Below are 25,162 nucleotides of genomic sequence, written 5' to 3'. Positions count from 1 at the left end.
GGGAGGAGGATCTCTTACGTACTGGGATGTTGAAACCTGGCACTGGGACCTCGGAAAACAGGATTTTTCTCCGTGTTTATAGCAGGTGTTGGAGATACTGGAAACTTAATTAAGACTCAAATGTACAATAATACTGGATTCATTTGTCTGTTTAATTTCAGATTTAGATTTTTTGTTTGCTTTCATTTTGTTTTTGCTCTGCCTAATGCCTTTTACATACCGTTGCTAACCGGGCTGAGATATTTAATTACCCACTTCAGGTTTTAAGAGATAAAAACTCAGAAAACATTAGATCCGAAGCAGACCTTAGAAATCGTCTATCTAGCCCAGCGGTTTACAAATCATTGAGGAAATGAAGAATCCCTTCGCTTTAACCAGAGAGGCTTCACTTTATTTGTTCCATAGAATGAGCTTTCATTGAACGTTTCTGTGAAGCCAGACTCCAGGAGAAGTGTGTGTGTGTGTTTGCGTTAAACCACCACGCTGATCCAATAAGAAAACTTTAATCACTCATTTTCACACTTTACCCATGTGGGTTAACTCCATCGTGTGCCAGAGGGTCCGACGGCCAGTGGAGAAGAAGAAAAAGACGTGGCCTCCACCTCAGGACCCACGCGGTGTGATCGGGAAGGCAGACATGCAGAAATAAGCATATCCGACGGCTGGCCGGCCCCCGCAGAAGCCTGCAGGGGGCTGCGAGGACGTGGTGGCGGGGGGTCAGACACGCTCCTGGAGTGGAGGTCACCCAGAGTCGAGCCCCAGAAATAGGCTGGGAGAAGGAGGAAAATTCCAGGCAAAAGCAACAACAAATGCTAGCAAGAGAGAAATGGAGAGCTCAGAATGACAAACAACTGACATGGCGGGACTTTGAGATTCACTGCATGTGACAGGTACTCAATAAATAGCTGGTTAACTGATTAACTAATTAATTAATCTAGAGGAAGCAGGCCATAAAAGTGGCTAAAAGTCAGTTCATGAAGGGGCCCATGAGCCTACACAAAAAATTTAGATTTTATTCTCTAAAGTAGGAGTTGAAAATGCAAACGTCTACACAGATCTTACAGGAAATGTGAATAAGTGGGCCGGGCGTAAAACAACTGGAAACTGTGAGAACCGTGTAGAGTACCTGCCTTAGACAGGTACCATACAAGGTACGATCAGCACATAGGTGTCCAGTACGTGACCCTGGTCCTCGGGCCACACGCGTACACAGTCCTCACGATATAATGTGACGCTTGGCTCCGCTCAGGAATGAAATACAGTGTGATCGTAGAAAAGGAGCTTATTTCACTGCATCTGAGGAGATCGGGACAGTGTCGCTGATGAGGGTGCACGTGAGCCGGACGTGAGGAAGAACAGGAGCTCGTCTCTCTACTTCCGGCTACACCTGAATGCCCTTCAGTCCAACCAGGCCGGTCACCTCACTGTCCCACAGCACCCCTCGCTGTTACGCCCTCTCCCAAGTCTCCGACTCTGCCCAGGGTGCCCTGCCTCCTGTCTTCGCTTCTCCAATTGCCCTTAGAGACCTCATGAAGGCCTTCCTCACGCATGAAACCCACGAGGACCTCGCAGGTTCCAAATGTCAACTGAGAAAGTATCAGAGGCGAGAGACCGCTGACAGGCATCCGGGACACGACAGAGCGCACGAGTGCTCGGGACAGGCTGGCCGTGCGAGCTGAGACGCTTACTGGTTTGGAAGTCAAGGACTCACCGGCTCTGCGACTTCAGGCAGATCTTGCAGCCTCTGTTTTCCTCCGCAGGCTTAGCCTCGAAATGGAGGCTTAGCCTCGACCATCACAGTCTCTTTGAGTTATAAGGTTACGACTGTGATTTTGTGAAGAAATCTGATCTCTATTTCCAGTAGGATTTCCACACATCCTTATGGAATGTGACGAGTGGAAAATCACTAACCGATGGTAGCCACTGAAGAGTGTCTTCTCTGTACCATTTTAAATGTCACATAATTCCTACCTGGGATTTAAGGAACTGCATAGGTCGCAGGGTCAAGGCAATAAAGCTGGCTGTCCTGCTGCCCTCTTACTACTCTGGTCACCTTCTGCTACTCTCAGAATAGACCACTTGCGGCTCCTCCTCGGGACACTTACGATTTCATGGCGGCGAGAAAACAGAAGGCAGGTGGAGCACGGACGCTGAACATGGAGATGACAGAAACAGTGCCTGTGGCGAGCGGCACACGTGAATCAGGGGGTCGGTGAAATTACACCAAAACTCTAACTGAAGAGAGTTGTTTGTATGTGATTTCCGTTATTATAAACCCTTTGAGAAGGAATTGTTTACATTTTATCAACTTTTACTATTCGTTCATTTAACTTCATTCCGACTGGCCGTATCAGCTGTACTTTTGGTTATCAACAAATGAACCAACTCTGGCTAGAGTTAAGCAAAAAGCAGACCTATTGGAAGAACATTATGGTATCTCATGACCTCCAAGAAAAAGTGAGACGGGGAAAGATCAGATCATTTCCAGGGGTCTCAGCAGTGGGACTCCGTGGACCGTCTGGTCACAGAATTTCCTTTAGTCTGACTTCGGCTCCTGTGACTTCCACCCTGTATCTCTAACCCTCCCCATCCATTTCAGTTCGTGGGAGAGAGCATCCTTTAAACACAGCTTGGGTCAAATGTCTTCCTTAGGCACAATCAACTCTGACAAAAAACACCTGTTAGAAGAGTAACACATCACAAACGCGGCCACTGGGGGTCAGCCTGTGGAGGAGGGACCGCCTCCAGGGAAGGGGGTAAGGGGATCTAGGAAGCGACCTCGAGAGGTGTCTGCCAAACGCACATGCTTTTTCCTGCTGTGGTTCCTTCCCTCTTCTGCCGTCCCCTGAACCCCCACGCCCACCCCCAGTCACCAGACCTGGGTCGTACGGTAGTTACCAAAATCTGTACATCATCGTATACCTTGAGTGGTCCTAAAACCAGTATTATGCCAGAAACCAGATTATCGACCTATGTTCATTTTGAAACAACGACTATCGGTGTTCCCCAGTCTTGGGAATACACCTCATCCCTGGAAATCACGGAACCGTCTCATATCCAACTGCATACTTATGACAAACGGGCCTGTAGACCGGTCTGAATTTTGGCATCTGATTACCAAGGAACGACTTTCCCGAACACCTTACAGGCCTTCAGAAGTGCGAGCCTAACACGCCCAACAGCCGTGTCACTTGGGATAAAACTGCTCCCGACGTTAAAACGAAGACCAGACAACAGACACGCCAGACTCTCAGCTCCCGGCCGAGGACTCGTGAACTTGGCCGGACGAAGCGGCTGCAGGGCAGAGCTCCGCTTCCCAGTCCGGGAATCGATCGCCACCCCTCGGGGCGCCGCGGACGCCGCAGACCGCCGGGTGACCCCACGAGAACCAGCCGGGCGGAGGGCGCCTACACGCCCCAGGATGCAACGCGGCGCCCGACCCGCGTCCCTCCCGGGAACCGTCGCCCTCGCCGACCACCTGTCAGGCACACGCGGTGTCGCGGCCTCCGCGTGTCCAACCTGAACTTGTAAAAACGAAGCTGCGGCAGAGAGAGCACGACGCTTACCGCGGAACCGGACCGCCCCGCCGCCGGGGAGCCGCGGCCCGAGCGGCGTCCGCGCGCCGGGGGCGGTGCCGCGCGACGTCACTTCCGGCGGGCGCCCCGCCCCTCGGCCGCGGCGCGCGGATCCCGGCGGCGGGTGCGAGCGGGGCGGCGGGTCACGTGAGGCCGCGGGACGCTGCGCGGCGCGGGTGGAGGCGGGAGCTGCGCGGACCGAGAGTCCGATGTGACGGTCGCCGGGAGCGCGGGGCCGGGGCTGCGCCGGGCTGGGCCGAGGTAGGGACGCGGCGGCGGGCGCCGTCCTGGGCGCTTGTGCGCGGGCACCTGCTCCCCGCGGCGGGCGGGCTCCGTCGGGGGCGCCGCGGGGCCCGGAAGCGGGGTCCCCCACCCCGAGCCCGGGACCGTGGCTCGCTCGGGCACCGACCGGTGCTCCCAGGGTCGGGCTGCGCCTGGGTGTCTCCGCCACCTCTTGGCCACCCGCTCCTGTCGCCCGCGGCGTTGCTCAGGCTCCGGCCACCTCATCTGCCCGAGGGTTAAGCAGTGGTCCCCGGAGCATCTGGACGCCGGCGCGAAGGCGCTGTCACCGAGCCGCCGTTCTGAACGTTTGGGTGGCGCTCACCTGCGGCCCGCGGTCGCGCTGGGGGGCCGGCGCCCCCGCCAGGGAGTCGCGTGGCAAAGGGCAGGGCCGTCCCCCAGGCCTCGACGTGGTGCGATGTCACACCCCGATTTGCTCCTTTTCGGGGAGGCCTTCGGGTGGAACCGAGGAGCGGTGAATCTGCAGCTCGGGTTTCTTGGATCTTTGAGGATGCGAGAGGTTGCCAGGAGCCACGTGCTGGGTTAGAAGTCGTGTGAGCGTCGCTGCGAGTGCCGGCAGGTCATCCCCTACCTCTCTCACCAGTAGGGCGCCTGGATGCGATTAGATAGACACACTGTTATGTGTCATTTCACTGGTCTGTAGTTATTATGGTTTCTTAGTTTATTATTCAACAGCTTAGTGGTAAGCCCTTTTGTCTTTGTATTGTTGTGAAGTTATTCTGAGATAAGATAAACTAGTCCCTTTGACAACAGTTACCGGGTACGAGTTACAAAGATTTGTTAAATACCCTCAGTTTACAGCATAGCAGAATTAGTGATTATCTGGAAACTATGAAGAACATTTAAACTTAATAATTTAATCTTGGATATAAGTTTAATGTTCATTATTTGATCAATTTAATTTGGCCAAGGTTTGTTCCCCCCAGATCATTTGAGCCTGGGTTAATGAACTGTTACTTTAAGAACAGTCGATGTTTACCTTATAGCATGTAAGCTTCTGGGTCACTGTTATTACTCTGAATAACATTTTACAGTTTCACTGATTAAACAAAGGTAACGGGAATAGTTCCCTCTCTCTTCTCCCCTTCCCTCTCTCCCTTCCTCCTTGTATTGTATTTAGTGCTGTCAGGACGGTAAGCAGGAGATGAAGCTTCAGGAAGGCGTTTAGCAGCCTTTCTCTTCCCACCTCTTTTACATAGATGAAATCAGGTTAAAATGCATGTTACAGAAATCCATCACAAAGAAATAAAGTGGAGAGGGAAAGGGTAACATATAATACGGGTCTCAAGAAAAAGGGTGTGGACTAGTTCTCTTTGCCTTGCAAACGGGAGTCCTTAGAGATAACATTTTACTATTAAAGGAAGAGATCTGGGGTCTTTTTTCGTTCTAAATAAAATAATAGTGTCACAAAGTTAAAAGAAATGGATATGAACGTTCTGTTTTCTTTTGGATAGTGCTCCAGATTAGAGACTAATCTCTCAATATGTTCTCCTCATTTGTAGATAGTGAATTCCCAAGAAGAGCATGATGGATTTCACATTAGTTGTTCTCTAAGTGTCTGGAGTCAGCAGTGTGCAGTTCGTGTCAGGGGCCAAAAGAAGATGGCAACTCCTTATGTCCCCGTCCCTCTGCCCACAGGGGACTCCGCCTCCAGCTTTCTAGCCAGCAGGAACCAAAGAAGTTCATCGTTTGGGAGCATCTCAACAAGCTCAAACTCTTCCAAAGGCCAGTTTGAAGACTCAAATATGGGGACCTTGAAACAGACCAGTGTGCCTGATCGAGCAGATAGCACTTCGTCTGTCAGTAGCAGTCCCCTCGTTAGGACTAAATTTACAGATGCGGATTCCTCCGTTGAATATTCCACTAGACCAAGGGAGAGTGAAGAGCGAAATCCCGAAATGGCGAATTTGGACGATAGGCCTTCTACACCTACTATTCTGGGCTATGAGGTGATGGAGGAAAGAGCTAAGTTTACCGTGAGTATGGCTTCTGCTCCGCACCAGTGGAAAGTGAAAGATTGACTTACCTGTGTGAAATCGAACAGCGTTAGCACGTACTTGTCATTTCTTAAAGACAAAGTTCAAAGTTCAGATGATTTGTACACCTCTAAATTCTGTCATTGTAGTAAACTTGTTTCACTCGAATTAGTTTTCACAAACCGGACGTGGGTAGCACGCATGTCCAGAAACGTCCCTGGCGTCCTGGACCGCCACCCGCATGCCCACTGCAGTCACGGCCCGCTCTCCCCGTACCCTACGTTAGTTTTGCCTTTCTTTGTACTTTACATGAATGGGAGCGTGGAATGTGTACTCATCAGCATCATGTTTGTAAGATTCATCCTTGACCTTGCATGTGATGGCAGGGAGCTCGTTTTTATTACTGATGGTATGCCTCAATGTGCGTATACTACGATTTCTTTATTCATTCGACGGTTGAAGACCGTTTGGATTATTCTAGTTTGGGGCTCTTACAAATACTATTCTACGAACCTCGTAGTATGTGTCACTCAGTGAACACGTGGACGCGTTTCCATGTGCTATCCGCCCAGGAGTAAAATGGCTGGAACACATGCCAGCTTCAGAGGATAGTGACAAACAGTGTGGCAGAGTGCTTGTACTGGCTGATGTTCCCGGGCACGAGGACTCCGGTGCCACACACCTTCCCAGCGCGTGGTGTCCTCCACCTTCGCGTTGACTCTTCTAGTGGGCAGAGTGACGTCGCGTGGTGGTCTTAATGTGCATTTCTTAATGACTAAATTGATATCCTCCTTTGTGAAGAGTGTTCAAGATCTTGGTGCATTTGTCTTTGGGAAAGGCTGCTCTGCTTGGGCCTGTCGTCTCCTGTGCATTCTGAACGTCAGTCTTCCAGAGCGCGTATTGTCTCTGTGGTTTCCCTTTTCACTCCCTTCATGGTGCATTTGATAAACAGAAGTTCTTAATTTTAACACGGTCTAAGTTACTAACTTTTTCTGTTATGGTCAGCGCTTTTTAAAATCTTCCTACTCCCACTGTAAAGTCCCATGTTCTAAAAACTGTTGTTGGACCTTTCGTATTGAGATCTGTAAACCATCTGGGATTCATTTTTGTCCACGGTACGAGGTAAGGGTCAAGACACGTTTTTTATTTATATGGGATCAAGCGGTCAAGTTTTGATTGAAAAGACCACTCTCTCCTCTGCATCTGCTCTGTTGCCCGTGTCATAAATCAGATGACCGTGAACGCGTGCGTCTCTTCCTGTGTTCCATTCCCCGTCTTTGCCAGTTCCACGGCATCTTAATTATTAAAGCTTCGTGATGGGTCTTGATATCTGGCAGCCTAACAGCTCTGGCCTTGTTCTTCTTCAGGATTGTCTTGGCTGTTCTCGGATTTTATCGAACCTATAAACTAATCTAAGGAGAACTGACATCTTCACAATACTGAGTCTTTGAATCTGTGAACCTAGACCACTTAAGTCCTTTATTGTTTTCAATAACGTTTTATAGTTTTTAGAGCAGAGATCTATCTTTTGGTTAGATTTATTTCTAGGTGTGGATGTTGATGTTCTCATTATCTTTTTCTGTTTTCTGTTTGTTCTTTGCTAGTTTATGTATATAGGGCTTGTGTATTTATATATCCAGCAGCTTTGCTAAAGTCACTATCAGTTGAAATGGTTCGTTCTTTCTCTTGGATTTTCTTAAAGTAAAGTTTTTATGTTTATATCAACATTTCAGGCTGTAAATTTACAACAATCTAGAAGAACCTCCAAAAAACAATGGTTGAGATAATTTATGAAGAGCCCATCTTTAGTTAAATCGTCATGAATGAGACTGATGATGTGTCAGGTAATCTGCATGAACCTGACTTTTTAGGGTGATTTTGTAAATTAAATAAACTGATGGCTCGTTTCCTTACATCGATTTATCTTCCCTATGAAGGAATGAGCATTCATCGAGGTGCTATGTGTGAAAATGCAAGTTTGTGGGCAAATTTAAGGCAGTGGCATAAAAACACGAAGTCTGTGGTGACTTAGAGGAGGTCGTGAGCGGCTGATGTGGGATCGGCAGTGTCCACCTGCCCGCTAATTTAGCGTGTGTTTAGTACCAGCTGCGTGCCAGGCTCTATGACCTGTGCATCTCTTCCGTGCCTGTCTCGGGTGAGGACTTTGGAGACTGTGCAGGATGTCCACACAGTCCTCTTCTTCACTCGCATACGTTACAACGGTAAATCACTTGTGTTTCACCTCAAAGTGAAAGGATTCACCCTTCCCCTCAGAAGCTGAAAAGAACTCGGTAAGGGAGGAAAACCACGTGGTAAGGATGGTCTCCAGCCGCTAAGTAACAAGGTGTCGCTGGAGCACCCATCCCGTGGGACTGTCGCATGACGAGTGCGAGTCATACTTGTAATTTAAAATTTCCTAGCGGCCGTGTGAAGAAGTCAAAAGAAACATGAAATTTTTGATTTTATATCTTTCTTCACACTGAGTCTTTGCAGTCTGGTGTGTGTCTTGCAGTCAGCACACGTCTGCTTAGAAGTCTCGTTTCAGGGGTTCAGTAGCGACATGTGACTAGAGGGCAGCTCGGGAGATTTCCTCCCAGATTCCGTTATGAACAGTGCTCCTCATGATAAACTAAAATTGTACTTGTGAAAATAAAATCTAATGTTTTCTTCTTACATGCTTTATTATAAAGCTTCAATCAAGGTTTTCTATTCAATAGCCTAGATCATTGTACATAATTCTAGAAATGTAAATTTGCATCTACTGTGGGCATTTTTTTAGCTTGCGTTTCAGCCTTAAAGATTAAAACAGCGTCAAATTATTTTGAAAACTTGGCCTTGTAGTTATTGACTTTAAAAAATAAATTGATTACATAGGACAAAAGTGGCTGTTTTTCGTAGATTTTTCAAGCATGATTGATTGTTTTATCAATTTTAAAATCCGTTCGCATAAAAAATATTTTGGAAGGTGATGAGTTCATTTATTATAAGTGTCACCAAAAAAACCATGTTGTCTCAAATTTGTCATAGTCTTGTTTCTTAAGAAAAAGGCCTCACTTTTGGTGCTTTCACTGATTGTTTGTACATTTGATGGTCTAAATGATTTCTGATATTTTTTGCATAACAGTTATGATCTAGATTGTCAAGTAAAAGTTTTTAAAATATTTGATTTGCGTTTTTAAATATCTTTACATATATATTTTTTAATCCCCACCCCCACAGGTATATAAAATACTAGTAAAGAAAACTCCAGAAGAAAGCTGGGTCGTGTTCAGAAGGTACACTGACTTCGCTCGGCTTAATGAGAAAGTAAGTACTAATAAATCGAAAACTGACCTTCTAATTTTGAATCGGTACCTGTTCCTGACAGTTCTGTTATATTTGTGTTTTTTCTTCCTTGTTAATTATTTGAGTAAAGTCCAGTTTTTGCTAGTTCCTAAGAAAATTCACCGTTTCATTTTAATAGTCCCATCTCTACACAGAACTTTCTTTTTTTTTTTTTGAAAACAAATTATCTTTAGTGTAAAAGTATGAAAACCTTAAAATTATTAATACAAATATAACTAAAACGTGTCTGTGTATCATCTGGTGATTTGGGCGGGCTGAGGTCCCCGCGTCTCTGCTGGTATCAGCCAGGGACTCTTCTGAGCTCAGGGGGGCTGCTCTCCAGCCCGTGCATGGGGCCCCTCCGTCTTCTAAGCCAGCAGCTGCGGTTCGGGTCCTTCTCGTGCTGTGACTCTCTCTGAGTTTCTCTTCTGCCACCAGCCACAAAGAAAGTCCTGTTTTAAAGTGTTTATGTGATAAGATTAGGCCCACACAGATAACCTCCCTACCTTAAAATCAACTGAACAGCAACCCTAATTACATCTGCAGAATCCCTTTTGCTGTGTAAGGTAAGGACATCACAGCAGCAATACCAGGGCAAAGGCCTTGGGCTGTCTACAACTCAGCCTGCTGCACGTGTGAAACGAAGGGTAATAGTAAACCTCAGTGGGTGAAGAACCCTTAAAAATAAGTAGCAAAAACGTAAACCCAAAAGGAAAAAGTACAGCGAATGGTATGGAACAGGTAATCCACGGAAGAAATATAAATGACCAGGACATTTGAGAAATACTTAATATCACAAGTACTTTAAGAAACGAAAATTAAGAAACTATTTTCACCCGTCAAGTTGACAGGCGTATTAATTATTGGAAATATGGCTCTTCCTGGAGGACACTCTCGAGTGCTGCAATTCTGACACAATAATCACATTTCTGGGATTTATCTTCTATATAAGAAATCATGGATATAGGCAAGATTTAGCTCAAAAAATACTTATCAGGGTGTTTTATTGTCCTTTCTTTGTGTTTTAGTTTGTTTTTAATAGTTAAAAATTAGAGCCAACAATAGGGAATTGACAGTCGCAGTGAGAATGCGGTAGAGAGAGAGGGGCCGAGTGTCCACGGAGCTGGAGGGAGACGGGGTGGCAGGTGGGGGCCGTTGGAAACCACGAGAAGTAACGCTTTTCCCCAAAGAAGCAAGTTGTGCACGGTGCTTCCAAAGGGCCCAGTAATCTGACCTTGGACCAGAAATTGCTCCCTAATTCTGACAGGTGCTGAGCAGAGGAACCTTCACTGGTCCTGTTCTCGTGCTTCCCCATTCACCGCCCCCCGCCTTCCTGACCAATTTCAGAGCCGAAGTCCATGCGCTCTTAGCATGCTCGGTGGTGTGACTTGGCAGCTGCCTCGCTGCCAGAAAGCTTCTGCCATTTTGAAAACCTCAGTTTGAGTGAAAAGGTAAACTGTAAAATGCTAAAAACTTTTATCCTTTATTAAGGTGTGTATTGTAAAGATAACTTTTCATAGTACGCCAAAATACTGAAAGTATTATTTCTGATGTATTTCTACCATTACATATGAATTTTATTTACTATTCCTGCATTCTTATGTTACAGTAATAAATTAAGAAACTATAATTCTCCTCTGTTTTTTTTAACGATTAAATAAACCAGAAGATTGAAGTAACTCATGAAGTTACCTGATACTTAAGTGGAATTCTTACCTTTCCTATGCAATTGTCATAATATTTTTGCTCGTGAAGACTAATTTCTGACAATTTAAATTTAAAGCTGCTCGATCCTTTATGACTTACTATTTTTCTTTTGGGGGCTCAACTGTTAGTGTCTATTTCCTTTTATCTCCTTGGATTCATCTTTATTGCTAAAATGTTCATCTTAGACAAGCTGAGACTTAGAGATCACTTATGTTTTTAAAAAAGATGTTAGTAAGAGTTTAATTTAAATCTAGTAAATATCTCCTTGCTACTCCACGTTGGGCACTGGACATTGATAAGTGTCTGTGTCAGTCTTCGAGGTACCAGAGACAGCTTGACCTATCACTTGCTTTTCCTGGCAAGAACCAAAACTGTGAAACACCAGAAGCACGTGGGCTAAATTGTGCTATAAAACCGGTCACGAGGCATCTATGAAATGAATAGTTCGGAGTTCAGCGTTGTGTTAGGAATTTGGGGTTATATGGAAACCGTATAGATGTGCATCCCCCACTTATCTATAGTAGTGAGAACAAAATAACCAATTGACGATATGAAAATTATTGAACGGAGTTAAATAACGCTGGTCAGAGAGAGATTGTCTGCAGAACCCTAGTCTTTTTTTCTTCCCCTTTTCTTAACTCCCCTGGATTGTAACCTGACTGCAGCTTCCCTCTGAGCTGGAGAGCCTCTCCCGAGGGTGTCAGAGGCTCGTTCCTCAGCAAGCTGGGGACACTCGGGGCTCCTCCGGGTTGAGGCCTCTGGCAGGTGTGCAGGGCGGCTGGGGAATGAGTAGCTTGCAGAAATATGACAATAAGAAATGGGGTTTTCTCTCTATTCGACTTAGAAGCTCGCTATTTTCTACCTTCAGGTTGCAGAAGCAGGTCAAAGCAGAACATTTCTGGGAGGTAGAGTGGCTTCCCTCAGCCGTGTCTAGGCAGCAGAGCGTAGTGAGTGGCCAGAACCATCAACTCGTGGTCAGGACGAGCCAAGTGCGCGTGAACATCTGGGCCGGGCTCAGTCCCCACGTTCAGGAGCTCAGTGGCAGCCCTCACCGCGCCCACCCCTGGGGTCGCGCTGTCCTCAGCTGCCCTGAGCTCCCCGACCTCGCCACGTGGCTCGGAAGGGACACCCCAGGGCTGCCTTTCTCCCGGCTGGGAATAATTTTATCCTTCAGAGTTTCGAAGACATTAAGCTGTTGCCATCTTGCTCTTAGTGCTGAACGTTGCTGTTGAGGGGTCCAGAGTCGTCTTCCTCCTGACCGTTGTGCATCTCCTGTTTATTCTTTAAACGTCTGCTGGCTCTTCTCTGCACGGTTCATCTGAAATTTCACAGCGCCTTTTTGCGGGTCTCTTCTATTCTCTGGGATGCTCAGTGGGCTTATGGTTGTTTCATAGCACTGAAATTTGAAGTAACTTGTTGCAGAGTGTCTAAAAGGCTGTCTACTTACAGCTTAGAAGATGGGAAAAGTCTTCTCTCAAAAAGTGAAATTTCAGCCAAACATGCAAAATGGATCATAAACCAAAATGTAAAAGCTGAAACTGTAAACATCCAGGAAAAAAACATCAGTATCTTTGCGGCCTTGGAACGAACAAAGATTTCTTAAATAGGATCTAAAAATTAATAGACAACAATGAACGAATTTAAAACATATGCTCTGTTAAAACTTAAAATGAAAATTCAGGTCACAGTCAGGAGAAAGTATTTGTTATGTGCATATCTGACAGAGGACATATCCAGAATATGTAAAGAGTTCTTGCAACTAAATAAAAAGACAACCCAGTTTTTTTAAGTGGAGTCAGAAGATTTGAATAGATTATTCACCAAAGAAGAGATGCAGATCCAAGCAAGCACATGAGAACGTATTTCATACTATCTGTCAACAGAGAAGTGCACACTAAAGCCCCAGTGGACACCGTTACACAGCCACCAGAGTGAGGGCCCTCAAGAGGAGGGACAGCGCCGAGGGCTGACAGGACATGGAGCAGCTGTCGCTCCTCCGCGAGAAATCAGCTGCGAGAAATCAAGCAGGAAAACCATCAAGGGGCGAAAAGCTAGCTAAATTCAGTTCTTTTATTTTAAGCTTATTTCTATTTCTTGGATAATTTCTCAGAGTCGACAGGATGGATTTTGTAGAGTTGATATAATTCAGTTGAACATCAGATATTCTGTTTTCTTCTTTTTTAGTTAAAAGAGATGTTTCCAGGCTTTCGGTTATCACTGCCACCAAAACGCTGGTTTAAAGATAATTACAACGCCGACTTTTTAGAAGATAGACAATTAGGATTGCAAGCATTTCTTCAGAACTTAGTAGCTCACAAGGACATCGCTCACTGGTACGTAATGAATTGGAATAAGAGGTTATTAATGCTGAAGCACCTCATTTAAACCAAGGAATAGATCTAGGACCGTAGTTATTCAAGGTGAACAAAACCATAGGATAAGCGTATACTCACTTGTCCCCTCTGACAAGACACTCCATCGAATTGTCTTACTTTTTTTCAGTAAGGACTTTATTTGGTGTTCGATGTATATTAACACTTTTTAAAAGTCAGCAGCCTGCGGCCACTTCACCCTGAACAGCCGATCCCGTCTGATCTTGGAAGCTAAGCAGGGTGGGGCCTGGTTAGTACTTGAATGAGAGACCACCTAGGAAGGCCAGGTGCTGTAGGTGTAAAAACAAACAAATAAATAAATAAATGAAATGAAATAAATAAATAAAAGGTCAGCAAAGTTAAAAATTCTGTGTACCCTACTCAGACCACCCAAACTACTGTAAACTTGATTTTAGTATTAAAATTTTAGCCATCATTTAAGCAAAGTGGTCCCCATATTAGACTTTTGGTTAATATGACACTATATAATTTTTATGGGAATCTTTATAGCTTTTCAAAGTAATACAAAAATATGAAAATTTTGAAGTTCGGTTAACTTATGTAGAAGGTAAAAACCATTAAAAAGAGAGAAAGGATCTATATAGGGTTTTTGCTTCTGAATATTTAAGAAAACTGCTTTATGATGATATCAGGTGGGTATCTACTTTTAGAACTTACATCATCAGATACATTAGAACTATTTTTGGAGAAAGTACAAGTATGTGCAAGGCAGTCGTAGCATGTCACATAGATACTTATGTCTGGAACTGTCTTTAGCAGTTTTTCACATAAAGACGGAAAACAATACAAAACCCATCCATTTTCACTCTTTCTACGCTTTTTCTCCATCCTTTACGTATGTCCGGTGCTGCATATGACACCATACTGCACATGGGCTTCTCGCCGCTCACGTCTGCTGAGCGCGAGGCCGCTTGGGGCCTGTGCCCACCGCCCCAGCCCCGCGGAAGGACCACAGGCCGCCCCTTCTCGGCTCCACATCCACACGCACACGCCCGCGCACACCCGCACCTCTCCGCGCAGACCCTAAACGTTCCCTGCAGACGTTTCTGCCGCGCGTTCGGCAGCAGCACCCTCCAGAACCCGGGAGCCCGGCGACACCGCCCTCACCCCCTCACCCCCGCCTTGGTGTTTGAAACTCCAAGGGGACACTTTGCTTAAATGATGGCTAAAATTTTAATACTGAAATCAGGTTTACAGTGGTTTGGGCGGTCCGAGTAGGGTGCACAGAATTTTTTCCTGCTTCTCCCCATCCCTGCCCCCGCCGCCCGGTCGGAGCCGCCGTCCTCCCGGGATCGCTGCAGAAGCGCCGCGGCCCGACTTCCTGTCCACCCGCCTTCCCGTGGCCGCCTGTGATGCAGTCGAGTCGTCCCGGTCCCCACCTGCCCGCCATCCTTGTGACTTCATGTTCTGTCATTCCTGCCCGCCCCCGTTCTCTGTACATCAGTACTGGTCACCTTGCTCCTTTGTCCCCTGGGGCCTTCAAACGTGCTGTTCCCGGGGAAGGCCACGTCCCACCCTCCTGCCCACCCCGGCCTGGCCCGCAGCCCTCCTGTCCACCCCTCGCACCTCCAGCATCTTTGCTCCCTGCCATAAGTGCCTCCCTGACCCCCTGCAGGCGCCTTCTGCCCACGCCAAGATCTTGGGCTAAGTTTCCACTCTAAACCAAAGGTACAAACAGACGCACGAAGTCCCTGACCCGCTTTCCTTCCCTAGCTGCAGCGTCCCGGTACTTGGCGTCGTCCGCGAACGTGGCAGTGTTACTGAGGGGTGGGGGGGGCTGGGGACGTAGGTGTAAGACAGTGACGTCACACGCGGCACTGAGAAAGAGCCTTCCCCATGCGTCTCGGGACTGTCCTCTTCAGACTTAAGAGCCACTATCTCAACGTTTCATCCAGACTTTTGGCTTCTCAGTCTCAAGACTAGTTTCTCTCCTGTGGCTCGTTTTTTGCCGGACAGTTGCTTCTCGGGTATAAATGCCGGGTGGATGGAGAGTGGCAGAGCCAGGCTGAGGGGACTGCGTGTGGCGCCTGCGCTCCTCTGGGCCGTCAGACCAGCGGCAGGGTGACCGTGGTCAGAGGGGCGTGGCCGGCCAGGGGGACAGTCCAAGCGAACCAAAATGTGGAAGCATTTCCAGGTAGGAAAAGGCACGTGATTATACGCAGTAGAGATGGAAGAGCTGGCTGTGCCGCTCACACTCTGTCACCTTGGACGAGTCATTTCGCCTGTGCACACTTTGATGTCATCTGGAAGTGCTCAGGTGATGCCCGTGCTCGCCTCTCGCGATTGCTGAGAGAAGTAAAGCAGGGCATGTGACAGCCCTGTCTGTGCAGCGCACTCGACAGTGCTGGAAACGCCGAGTGCGCGAGGTCCCGCGTGTTAGCTGCAGCGCACAGCGCACGTGTGTGCCAGCCCCGCCCGTGCATCCCAGGCGTGAACAGTTGTCGCTGTCAGCTGACCTCAGCGGCGCCGTGGGCCACGTGGGCTTTGCCTGCCCGGCACGCTGTGGCTGGAGAGGGAACGCGTTCACAGATTCTCGTGTGAAAGAAGATTTAGATGTCTCCAGAACACCCCAAAAAGCAGAACTGAGGCTCATGAACAGAGAGGAGAGGGTTCCGGGGGGAAAGCCCAGCTCCGAGAAGGAAGGACCGCTCAGCTGTTCAAACAGGATGGCTTCAGAGGTGGAACTTCCCGTGTGGGGAGGTGTGTAGGTATTTTCTCGTCCGAGCGTGGAAAGGGCGTAAAAAGCACTCGGCGGCTGGGCCCCTGGACCACGTGCAGATCCCTCACCCCGCTCCCCGTGCCGAGATCGCCGGCCCTCGCTCTGCTTCCTCGCTGGCGTTGTGTCGTCGAGAGGGCGTCGTCCAGAGCTTGGCTGCTCAGGTCTTGCTTTCTCGACGGCACTTCCCCACGTAATTTGTATTGTTTGGGAAAGATTTCGCTAAAAACCCCGGTTTTCTCATGACCGTCTCCTGTCATCATCGCCCTGTCTGGCACAGTCTGAACCCTAAATCCCCACCCCCTTTTGAGCATAATAGGTTGACATCTCCTTTAGGTCACTTTTCTGTCCTTTGACACCTACAAAAATTCAAGTCTCCACGCTTGTGTTTTACCACGGACATAGAGTCAGTTCTCTCTCCGTCCAAAATGCCTTTAGGGAACGAAGTATTTTTGTAACGAGGGAGTTCGCCGTTCTGCCTTCTGAACCTATTCCTGGTCATTGCAAAGTGGAGGCCTAACGGTACCATATTATTTTGGAATTTATGGTAATTTAGAAATGGCATGGTCAGAATTTTTTCTCTCGAACTCTAGGAAAAATATTTAAGTAGCTGAATATAATAAATATGATCGCAAGAAAAATCTTTAACTTGTTTTAGAGTAAATACTCCTCAGTTACTTTAGCTGCATCTCCTAGAGAATAAACAAATGGAGTATAAGTTAGAAATAGTGTTTCTTCATAACAAGACAATGACTTTAGACTAATTCAAACTGTTATTCGTTCGAAAGAGATAAAGTATCATTCACCATTTAGATTGGTCTGCACCGTTATTCTCAATTATGTTTTATATCCTGTAGTTTTTATGTAACATAAATTCACCATCTCTATTTATGTTCATAAGATCTTAGAAAATAGTTTAAAATCTTTGTATCTTCTATACATTTTATGTTTATATTTGGTAATTTGTATAAAACCGCATAAGCCAACTCGTCCATTTTGGTATATCAGCAACCAACTTGCTTTAAATACTGTGTAGATTCAAAGTAACTTTTGCGTTTTGCTGTCTTCTGTAAACTTATTTGTACCGTGGCTAATTTTTTTTTCCTTTGGAAAGCCTGGCAGTGCGAGAATTCCTTTGTCTGGATGACCCACCAGGCCCGTTCGATAGCCTGGAGGAGAGCAGGGTGAGTGCCGCGCTGCGTTTCACGGGAAAAAGGGAAGAAGGAAGAACTGAGGACAATGACCGCCTTGTCCCTTGAATGGAACAGCAAACAGCAAAATCTTATCGCCTCAGACCGGGGTAGTTATGCACGGAAAACTTCTCATGTTCCAGTCAAAGGTTCCTTTCAGGGAAGTGCAGGAACCTCGTTCAGTGAAGAAATGAAAATCCCTACATGTCGTATAGTCGGTGAAGTCCTTAAATTAAACCCTGCATTTTTTTCTCTTTATTTTTATTGTTTTAAAAAATACATTATTTGGAAATTAATTTTACTACATTTAACAGTACTATTTGTATGTTGAGTTTTCTTCCATCTAATTATCAAAGTCAAGAATTTACAGGTAAAATCAAATTTAAAACTTATTTTCAGAGGTAGAAGTTATGTCTCGTTATCAGTTCAGCGCACGCTTGATGCTACTCAGATTACACTAATTGACGCGTTAAAGTGGCCTGTTTCTCGAAGCAGTTGGCTAGATTCAAAAACAGATTTGGTAATAATAGATTAGCTAGGATTTTTTGTAAATTTTCCCCCAAAATGTTAACGGTGTTTAAATGGAACGGATTTAATTGGTAAGTGTTTAATGTTTTCAATTAAACTGAGTCGTTTCTTTGCATGAGAATGAACACTTAACTTTTTAAAAACAGCTTTATTGATGTAAAATTTTCATCCATAAATTTTGCTATTTGCTATTCCGTTGTAAATATACAATTTAATAATTTTTAGTAAATGTATAGAGCTGTGCCACCGTCAACCTTAATCTAGTTTTAGAAATTCCCATCACCTCAAAAAAAAAATTCCTACAAGCCATTCCCAGCCCAGACCACTGCTGGTCTGCTTTCAGTCTCTACAAATTTGCCTTTTCTGACTGCTTCCTGTAATGATGCAGTATACATACACATCTGCATGTGTATATGTATAAAGTCAGGATCCGGTTCCATAGTCTCATTTATACGGTATGTCTAATGTGGACAGACTTTGCGTATATGAAAACACGATCTTTGCACGCGGTTTCTTTCACTTAGCATGATGTTTTTGAGTCATCCGTTTCATAGCCTCTATCAACATTTCATTACTTTTTATTACTGGGTGGTTTTCTGTCACAGACACATACCACGTTTAGTTGACCCAGTCGCCAGTGGAGAGACTGGATTGTTTGCAGTTTTGTGCTCTTGTAAATAATGCTGTTTTGAGCCGTCGTGCAGAAGGTTTTGTGTGGCCGAGTGTCTTCGTTTCTCTGGGTCGATTCGTAGGGATGGAATATTTGGTTATGTGACAAAGTACGTTTAACTTTTTTAAGAAACTTACAAACTTTTCTAAAGTGGCTACACCATTTTACATTCCACCAGCAGTGCGTGAAACTTCCAGTTTCCTCCAGGTCCTCACAAACATTTTTTTCTTTCTGTTTTTCTAGGCTTTAAAAATTAGGGAGATTTTACACTTAAAATGTACCTCCCAGCTCCTCTCAAAGGGTGTCTCCCTCCCCGTGGGCTACAGATGGCTGGAGATGAGCTCAGTCAGGCCTCGGAGCGGGGCAGGCGATCTGCAGGGCCTCCACTGCGATTGCCCCACGCCCGGCCGACACCCACGGTGCCGCGGGCAGTGGGCGGTGGGTGTGGAGTGAGGCGTGGGTGACGCCGGGCACCGATCTGGGAACACGCTGTTACCTGTCTATCTGGGGACAGCCGTTCCGCGGGTGTGCCATGCTGTCTCATCACAGTTTTAATCTGCATTTTCCTAACGATTTTTTTATGTTGATCACTTGTTCGTGGGCTCTTTAGTCATTCATATGTTCTCTTTGATAAATTGTCTGTTTAAGCCTTTTGCCCATTTTTTTAGTTGGGCTGTTTGTCTTACTGAGTTGTAGTTCTGTATTTTGGATACAAGTCCTTTATCAGGGAACGTGATTCATAAATATCTTCTCCTAGTCTGAACATGTCTTTTCATTTCCTTAATGGTCTTTTGAAGTGCTGATGTTTTTAATTTTAATGAAGTTCATTTTATCACTTTTTATGGCTTATGCTTTTGGCGTCGTATCATGAGAACTCTTTCTGTAGTATAGGGTCACAAAGGTTTTCTCCTACATTCTTTGCTAGAAGTTTTATAGTTTTAGCTCCTACATTTAGGTCTCTGATCCATCCAGAGCTAATACTTTTCATAAGACGGGAGGTAAGAGCCTTCAGTTCCTGTAGGGATCTAATTGTGCCCATTCCCTTTATTGAATTGTATTGACACTTTTATCAGAAATCAAATGAACATGAAAGGAAAGGCTCGTTTCTGGACTTTTAATTTCCTGCCCTTGAGCTCGGCAGCACGTACGGCCCGTTCTCTGCCGCTCTCCTGTCTCCGTGGTGTGTCTTGCGGCCTCTGCTCGCAGTCCGTCTGTCTTTCAGTCTGAGGTCTGCCTCCTGTACGTGGCACGTAGTTAACTGGGCCTTGCTCTGTCGTCTGTTCAGCCTGACACATCTGCCTCTCTCGTCTGCCATTTTGCAATTGGTTTTCTATCTGTCACGTCCGCTTTGGTCTTCCCCCTTAGCTGCCCGCGATCGTGAGAAATACGCATGCTAGTATGCCATTTTGATTCCTCTGTGGAAATGCTGACTTTGTCTTAGTGATTTTTAGTGGTTGCATATTAACATTCTACGTCAGAATAATACTTAATCCGGTGGATTATACACGCGGCCCCAGTGTGTCCCCCTGCCCTCCCCTTCCCGCACTGCTGTTCTGCACCGGTGTCTGTCATCACAGTGCAGCGCAATGACTGCTTCTGAAGAAGGGAAGAAATGACGAGAAGCACTCGCTGCATCCGTTGCATGCGTCCACGCACTTCCTGTTTCCGGCCTCGGTCCGGCTGGCTTTGGAGGCGTGGTCTTGACGGCTTTGCCTGTCAGCGCTCTGTGTCCCGCTCTGTCTTCTCCGTCATTCCTGGCGACGTCCGCCTCCAGTGACAGCGTTGCTGCCGTGTGTGGGGTCAGCCATGTGGCCCTTGCTGCTCTGACTGTCCACAGTCAGATGGCAGCGCTGAGGTCTCTCTGCGTTCGTGGTAGTTTGGCTCACCGCACTTCCCGGATCTGGCGGGTCATGCTCCGCCAGCAGCCCTGGAAGGTTCGTGGTCATTATCTGCTCACGTAATTTTTCAGTCCTCTGCTGTCACCGGCGCGTCTCCTGGGAGTCCCGTTACCTGAGTTTGTACACTCTGTTGCTCCACGTTTCTCTGAAGGAGCTGCTCATTTTTTCCTCCGTTCTTCAGATTAGACGGTTTCTGCGTTGATCTGTCTCTAAGCTCACTAATTCATTTTTCTGTCGCCTCAAGTCTGCTGTTATTTTTCTCTTACCTTCTTGTTAATTGTTCGTTTCAGTTATCGTACTTTCCAAATCCAGAATTTCTATTTGCTCTTTTTTTTTTGGTCATTCTGTTTCTCTTTATTGAGATTCTCTATTTGTTGAGTCCACACTGTGTTAATTACTGTGGCTTTAGAGTCTTTGCACCTGGCCGGGTAGGGTTCCCGTCTTTATTCTTCAGATCGGCTCTTTGCTCTTCCTTATGAATTTTAGAATCAACTTGTGAGTTTTATGAAAAATCCTGTTGGCATTTCGTTTGGAATTATAATACATTTACTGGTTAATTTTGAATAGCACCATTTTTACAGTATTGAAACTTACTGTCAATAGATTATTGCTTACTTAGGCCTTTTTTTAAAGTCTTTCAGTAAGTGTTTAAACTTTTTTCCTTAAACTTCTAAGGAAAGCTGTAGGATTTATTCTTAGGTTTTTACATCATAATTGGTATTTTTATTATATTCTAATTTATTAATTTTTATCATCGATTTTGTGTATTTATTTCGTATGTCACATCCTTAGTGAAATTTCTCATTGGTTTGTGGATTTTGGACTTCTTATTTACTATTTCTACTTACTCTTACTGAGCCAATTCAAATGGAATCAATAGCCGCAGTTTTTTTAAAAAGCAGAACCATTTAGGACTGGGCAAAAATCAACTGCGGGGAACAGGCACAGAACGAGTCATTGGCCACTTTTGTCCATTCCGCACTAGCGGACCCTTCACATCCTCGTTTCAGACGCACCAGGGGACAAAGAGCCAAGCCAGCAGAGACCCGGAAGGGCAGAGAACACGCTGCTCGCCTGGCAGACGTGTATCTCGATCATCCCTGCTCCTTGAGTCTTTAGTATCACTCTTCGGAAAGATTCTGCATACGCAGTTAATTTTATTCTTTTTCCATGTATAATTTTTGTTTGTTTGTGTTTAAGGCTTTCTGTGAAACTTTAGAAGAGACGAACTACCGTTTGCAGAAAGAGTTGCTTGAAAAGCAGAAGGAGTTGGAATCCCTGAGGAAAGTGCTCAGTGAGAAGCAGCTTCACATAGACATGCTGGAGAGCAGGCTCAGGTGTGTTGTGATACTTGCATTCTCGTCTGACGAATTCCGCTCTAATGCTCTGAGCTAACTGCCCTCTGTATTTTAATATGATTCAGGATATTTCTAATTCCTAACGTCATAGACTCTTGCCGTGCTTCCTTGTAGATTGAGAAGGTTGTCTTTTGATTATTTATTTAGGAGACCATTTGAAGGGTGGAAAAGATCAGGAAAATAAGCTTCTATCTGTTCGACAAGATAAACGTTATTCATCTCAACCTATTTAAGTGGTATCTCTATTTCTAGGCATTTATGCTAAATTTTCACAGTAAAATTCTAGCGTGCCTTCTCATCAGCCTGTGTGCAACTGATGCTAAGATCGTTGTACACTGATCATAAGTGCTAATGTCTCTGCCGACGCTCGGGGCCAGCGTCTGTCAGCTGTGCGGCTGCGTGAAGCCTTAACAGCCGAGGACCGCTCACACCGTGTGTGTGCTCAGGGGTAAAGAGGCACGTGTTTTATGCAAGAAAGTTGAAAGGAGACGTCCTGTGATTTACTTTTAGAGCATTGTGTTCAGAAGGGGAAGAGTCGCTGTGCTTGTCAGGGACAGAAGGCGAACGGGTCCGAAAGGCGAAGTCATCTGCACTTGACCTTGATCGAGAAGTCTTGGATGGAGAATCTAGGTGCGTGATATTTAGTTTACTGTAGCCTCATCATCTGAGTAATTGCAGGGAAATTGTTAAAATATCCTATAGAATATGTCTAATGACTTCACTTTTTATTATATCGTGGATCTGCTCAGCGATCCTAGGCCGTCCTAAAAACGAGTCTTTGGTATCCAAGCTGTAAGTTTTCTTATTACTGATTTTGAAGCTATGTCTGAATTAACTGGGCTGTGACTCAGCTAATTAATTTTGTAAATTAGGACAAATTATTTTCATCTCCCACAACGTCACTCTTTTTTCCAAAATGTGGGACACTCTAATAGCAACCACCCTGCCCACATAATAGGAACGATGAAAAATGGTATTTTTGAAAGCACAGAATTTTTATTGCATATAAATCCAAATTAATTACTAATACTTTAGTAATTGTGGTTAAGCTGTAATTATGAAAACAAATTTGATGTTGGTAAAGGTAATTACAGACCAGGTTTTTATTGGTAAATGGTAGTTGCGAGAGCTGAAAGAATTAAAAATATATCTCCAAAAGTGCTATCTGGCAACGCCACGTTAAAAGTACTAAAGTTCTGATTGAATATTTAAATATTTTCCATTAAGTATTCAAATGTTCTTTACATAAAGCGAGATTTTTAAAGGCGACAGCACACATCCAGTCTTGACACTGACGCGTTCCTCTGTTTTCACAGCGCTCATGACAAGTCACACCTAAGCCTTAGCGAACCCGAAACCTCCGTGTCGGAGATAGAGGTAGCAGAGGTGGCATATAACGCCGAGGAAGACAGCACCTCCTAAGCCGGTCCCTCCGTCTCTACGTTTCAGCTGTTTTGAGTAGAATGTCAGATCTTTAAAAAGAAAAAAAGACAAGCATTACAGAAAACAGCAAGAAGGCACATGTATAGAGTTTACGTTGAAGCAGAGTTTTTTAAGTTATTGGCATAGGAAATATAGTCACTGCTGCTTTAAATTGTCTTTTATTCAACCTTCGTATTTAATACACTAGAAAAAATCCTAGCTAGTGTTCTGTTATCAGGAATCACATCCTTAAATCCTGCGCATAAATTATTTCGGTGTTTTGCCAACACATTGCTCTAAACTAATGTGCATTTAAATTACCAGTTATGTTAGTCAAATGGAAATTAATTGCATGTTGCTGCCTGGTTGATATATACTTCTTTGTATCTCTGACATGATATATTGTCGCTAATGGTTTAAATCAGTGCTAAAGATTGGATTGAGTTTAAATATTGACGTGTTTACCATCTCTAAATAAAAATTGCTTATTTGGAATGGTACTGCTATTTAAAAGAAGACAACTTTCTAGTACCAAAGGAACACTCTTTGAAAGAGCTGTGTTAACATAGCTCAATGATAAAATAGTCTTGATTTTGAAACGTAGTTTGTTAACATTGAAATACTGTAAGTGTCCCTGTTTATTATGTTATACTTGTTTATTTTCCACATTATCTTAAATCTCTACCTATAGAATCAGTGAGTTTGCCTCTCTCAGAACACTACCTCTTTTCGCTAATCAAGGCATACTCTTGAAAATATATTATAGATTCTAAGCAAATAGAGAGTTATACAAAAAATAAAAATAAAAAGCCATATAAACTACAGAGTTTCTAACTATGTTGACTCCTGGCATTGCATTTTTATTTCTGTATGTGTAAATATGTTACTATAATATATTCTGGATGATTTTCTTTTTAATATATTTAGCCAAGTGATGCACTTTATGGTAATTAAAATTTTGCGTGCCAACTCTAATTGGTGAATTTCTTGAGTAACTGGAGTTAGGAAAAATAATTATGTAGTGCCTTGACTGTGTCACTTTTTACAGAAGTCTTCCAGGGTCTGTGAGTCCACTTTATGAAAAAGTGTTTATTTCAGCTTTGTATATAGTTGTCAAAAGCGCCTCATTTCATCTTTATGTTATGAAGCTCCTCATTTATTTTCTGTTTCTACTGTTTCGCATCTCGTTGTTGATAAGCACTGTAATCATACTAGCATTTTGAAATGCCAGCTGGTGTGTTGTACTCCATATACTTTCTAAAAAACTGGCTGTGGAAATAGAGTAACAAGCTCCATTTTTTTTTTCTTCGCTGTCTAAAAGTTTGCCAGGATCTTGATGTACAAATTACAATGCGGTTATTTAAGATTCTGCTGACATAGAGTAACAGACCTTTGTTGTAAAAAGGAGGCTGCTTTTCACCAAAGTACCAGAAATGTTAAAAGTCTTCATCAAAATGCACAGGTATGCTCAGTCTTGGACCATTTCCACAAAGTGTATTAGAAATATAGTATCCTGGGAGATGGAAAGAATATAACAAACTTGTGTACTTATTTATTTCAAAATATTATTCTAGACTTAAAAAAGGTTTTAAAAGAACAATCGATTAATGTTAATAATATTTTAATTTTAATAATGAAATATTAATATTAAAATTAATGTAGTGTAATAAAACAAGATTATGCTAAATTCTAGATGTTACAGTGCTTTTAAAGTGAGCCCTACACTTGGAAAATCTGGCCTTTCACAAGATTGTACGTAACCTTTTGGACGGTTGAAGAAAAACTTGTAAATTAGGTAAACCACTATTATTTATATTAGAATTTACTTTGTTACTTTTATAATGCATTTATTCCCAGTATTATATTCATTTAATAAATTATTTTTTCAGTACAACAGTAGCTGTGTTGTTCAAATGTCGGATACCAGTTTCTACATTCTCCCTATCCCTTACGATTATTATGTTTTAGTGATAGTTAGAGCTTCATTTCACAGATGTGGAATGAGGTTTTAAGTTTATATTACGGATCGCTTTAAGTGTTTGTAAATAAGAGCAATGCACTTTAAATGTAACCAATATTAATTAAAAAACATAACTGAAACAAAA

At 44.4% G+C, this 25,162-nt stretch overlaps 1 protein-coding gene, 1 long non-coding RNA gene and 1 pseudogene across 6 annotated transcripts in view; 2 read left to right on the top strand and 1 right to left on the bottom strand.

Moving 5' to 3' along the window:
* The window catches only part of LOC120585553 (uncharacterized), a 21,333-nt gene extending 17,022 nt beyond the window's left edge, over positions 1 to 4,311 (bottom strand). Inside the window, exon 1 of one of the 4 annotated variants that reach the window (XR_005648428.1) lies at positions 4,180 to 4,311. This is a non-coding gene — a long non-coding RNA (uncharacterized LOC120585553). Of the gene's footprint in view, positions 1 to 3,478; positions 3,501 to 3,566; positions 3,627 to 4,179 lie in introns of those variants that run through there. The other 3 variants (XR_005648426.1, XR_005648424.1, XR_005648431.1) reach the window with 3 other exon arrangements.
* SNX16 (sorting nexin 16) lies at positions 3,689 to 25,162 on the top strand. Of its 2 annotated transcripts, none has more exons than XM_039841947.1 (8): positions 3,689 to 3,836; positions 5,378 to 5,851; positions 9,071 to 9,157; positions 13,067 to 13,215; positions 17,106 to 17,175; positions 21,478 to 21,614; positions 22,146 to 22,265; positions 22,952 to 25,162. In XM_039841947.1, exons 2-8 carry the CDS (start codon positions 5,477 to 5,479, stop codon positions 23,055 to 23,057), a joined length of 1,044 nt encoding a protein of 347 aa, XP_039697881.1. In that variant the 5' UTR covers positions 3,689 to 3,836; positions 5,378 to 5,476; the 3' UTR covers positions 23,058 to 25,162. The 2 variants fall into 2 exon arrangements, with proteins under 2 accessions (XP_039697881.1, XP_039697882.1); XM_039841948.1 differs by lacking the exon at positions 3,689 to 3,836 and adding an exon at positions 4,297 to 4,434.
* On the top strand, positions 13,437 to 13,553 carry LOC120585599 (uncharacterized; annotated as a pseudogene).

Source organism: Pteropus medius, unplaced genomic scaffold (assembly GCF_902729225.1).
Source record: "Pteropus medius unplaced genomic scaffold, Ma_sr-lr_union100, whole genome shotgun sequence".
In the NCBI taxonomy this organism is placed as follows: domain Eukaryota; kingdom Metazoa; phylum Chordata; class Mammalia; order Chiroptera; family Pteropodidae; genus Pteropus; species Pteropus medius.
The sequence above is the reverse complement of the archived record's forward strand: the minus strand, read 5'-3'. Positions and strand labels throughout refer to the sequence as shown.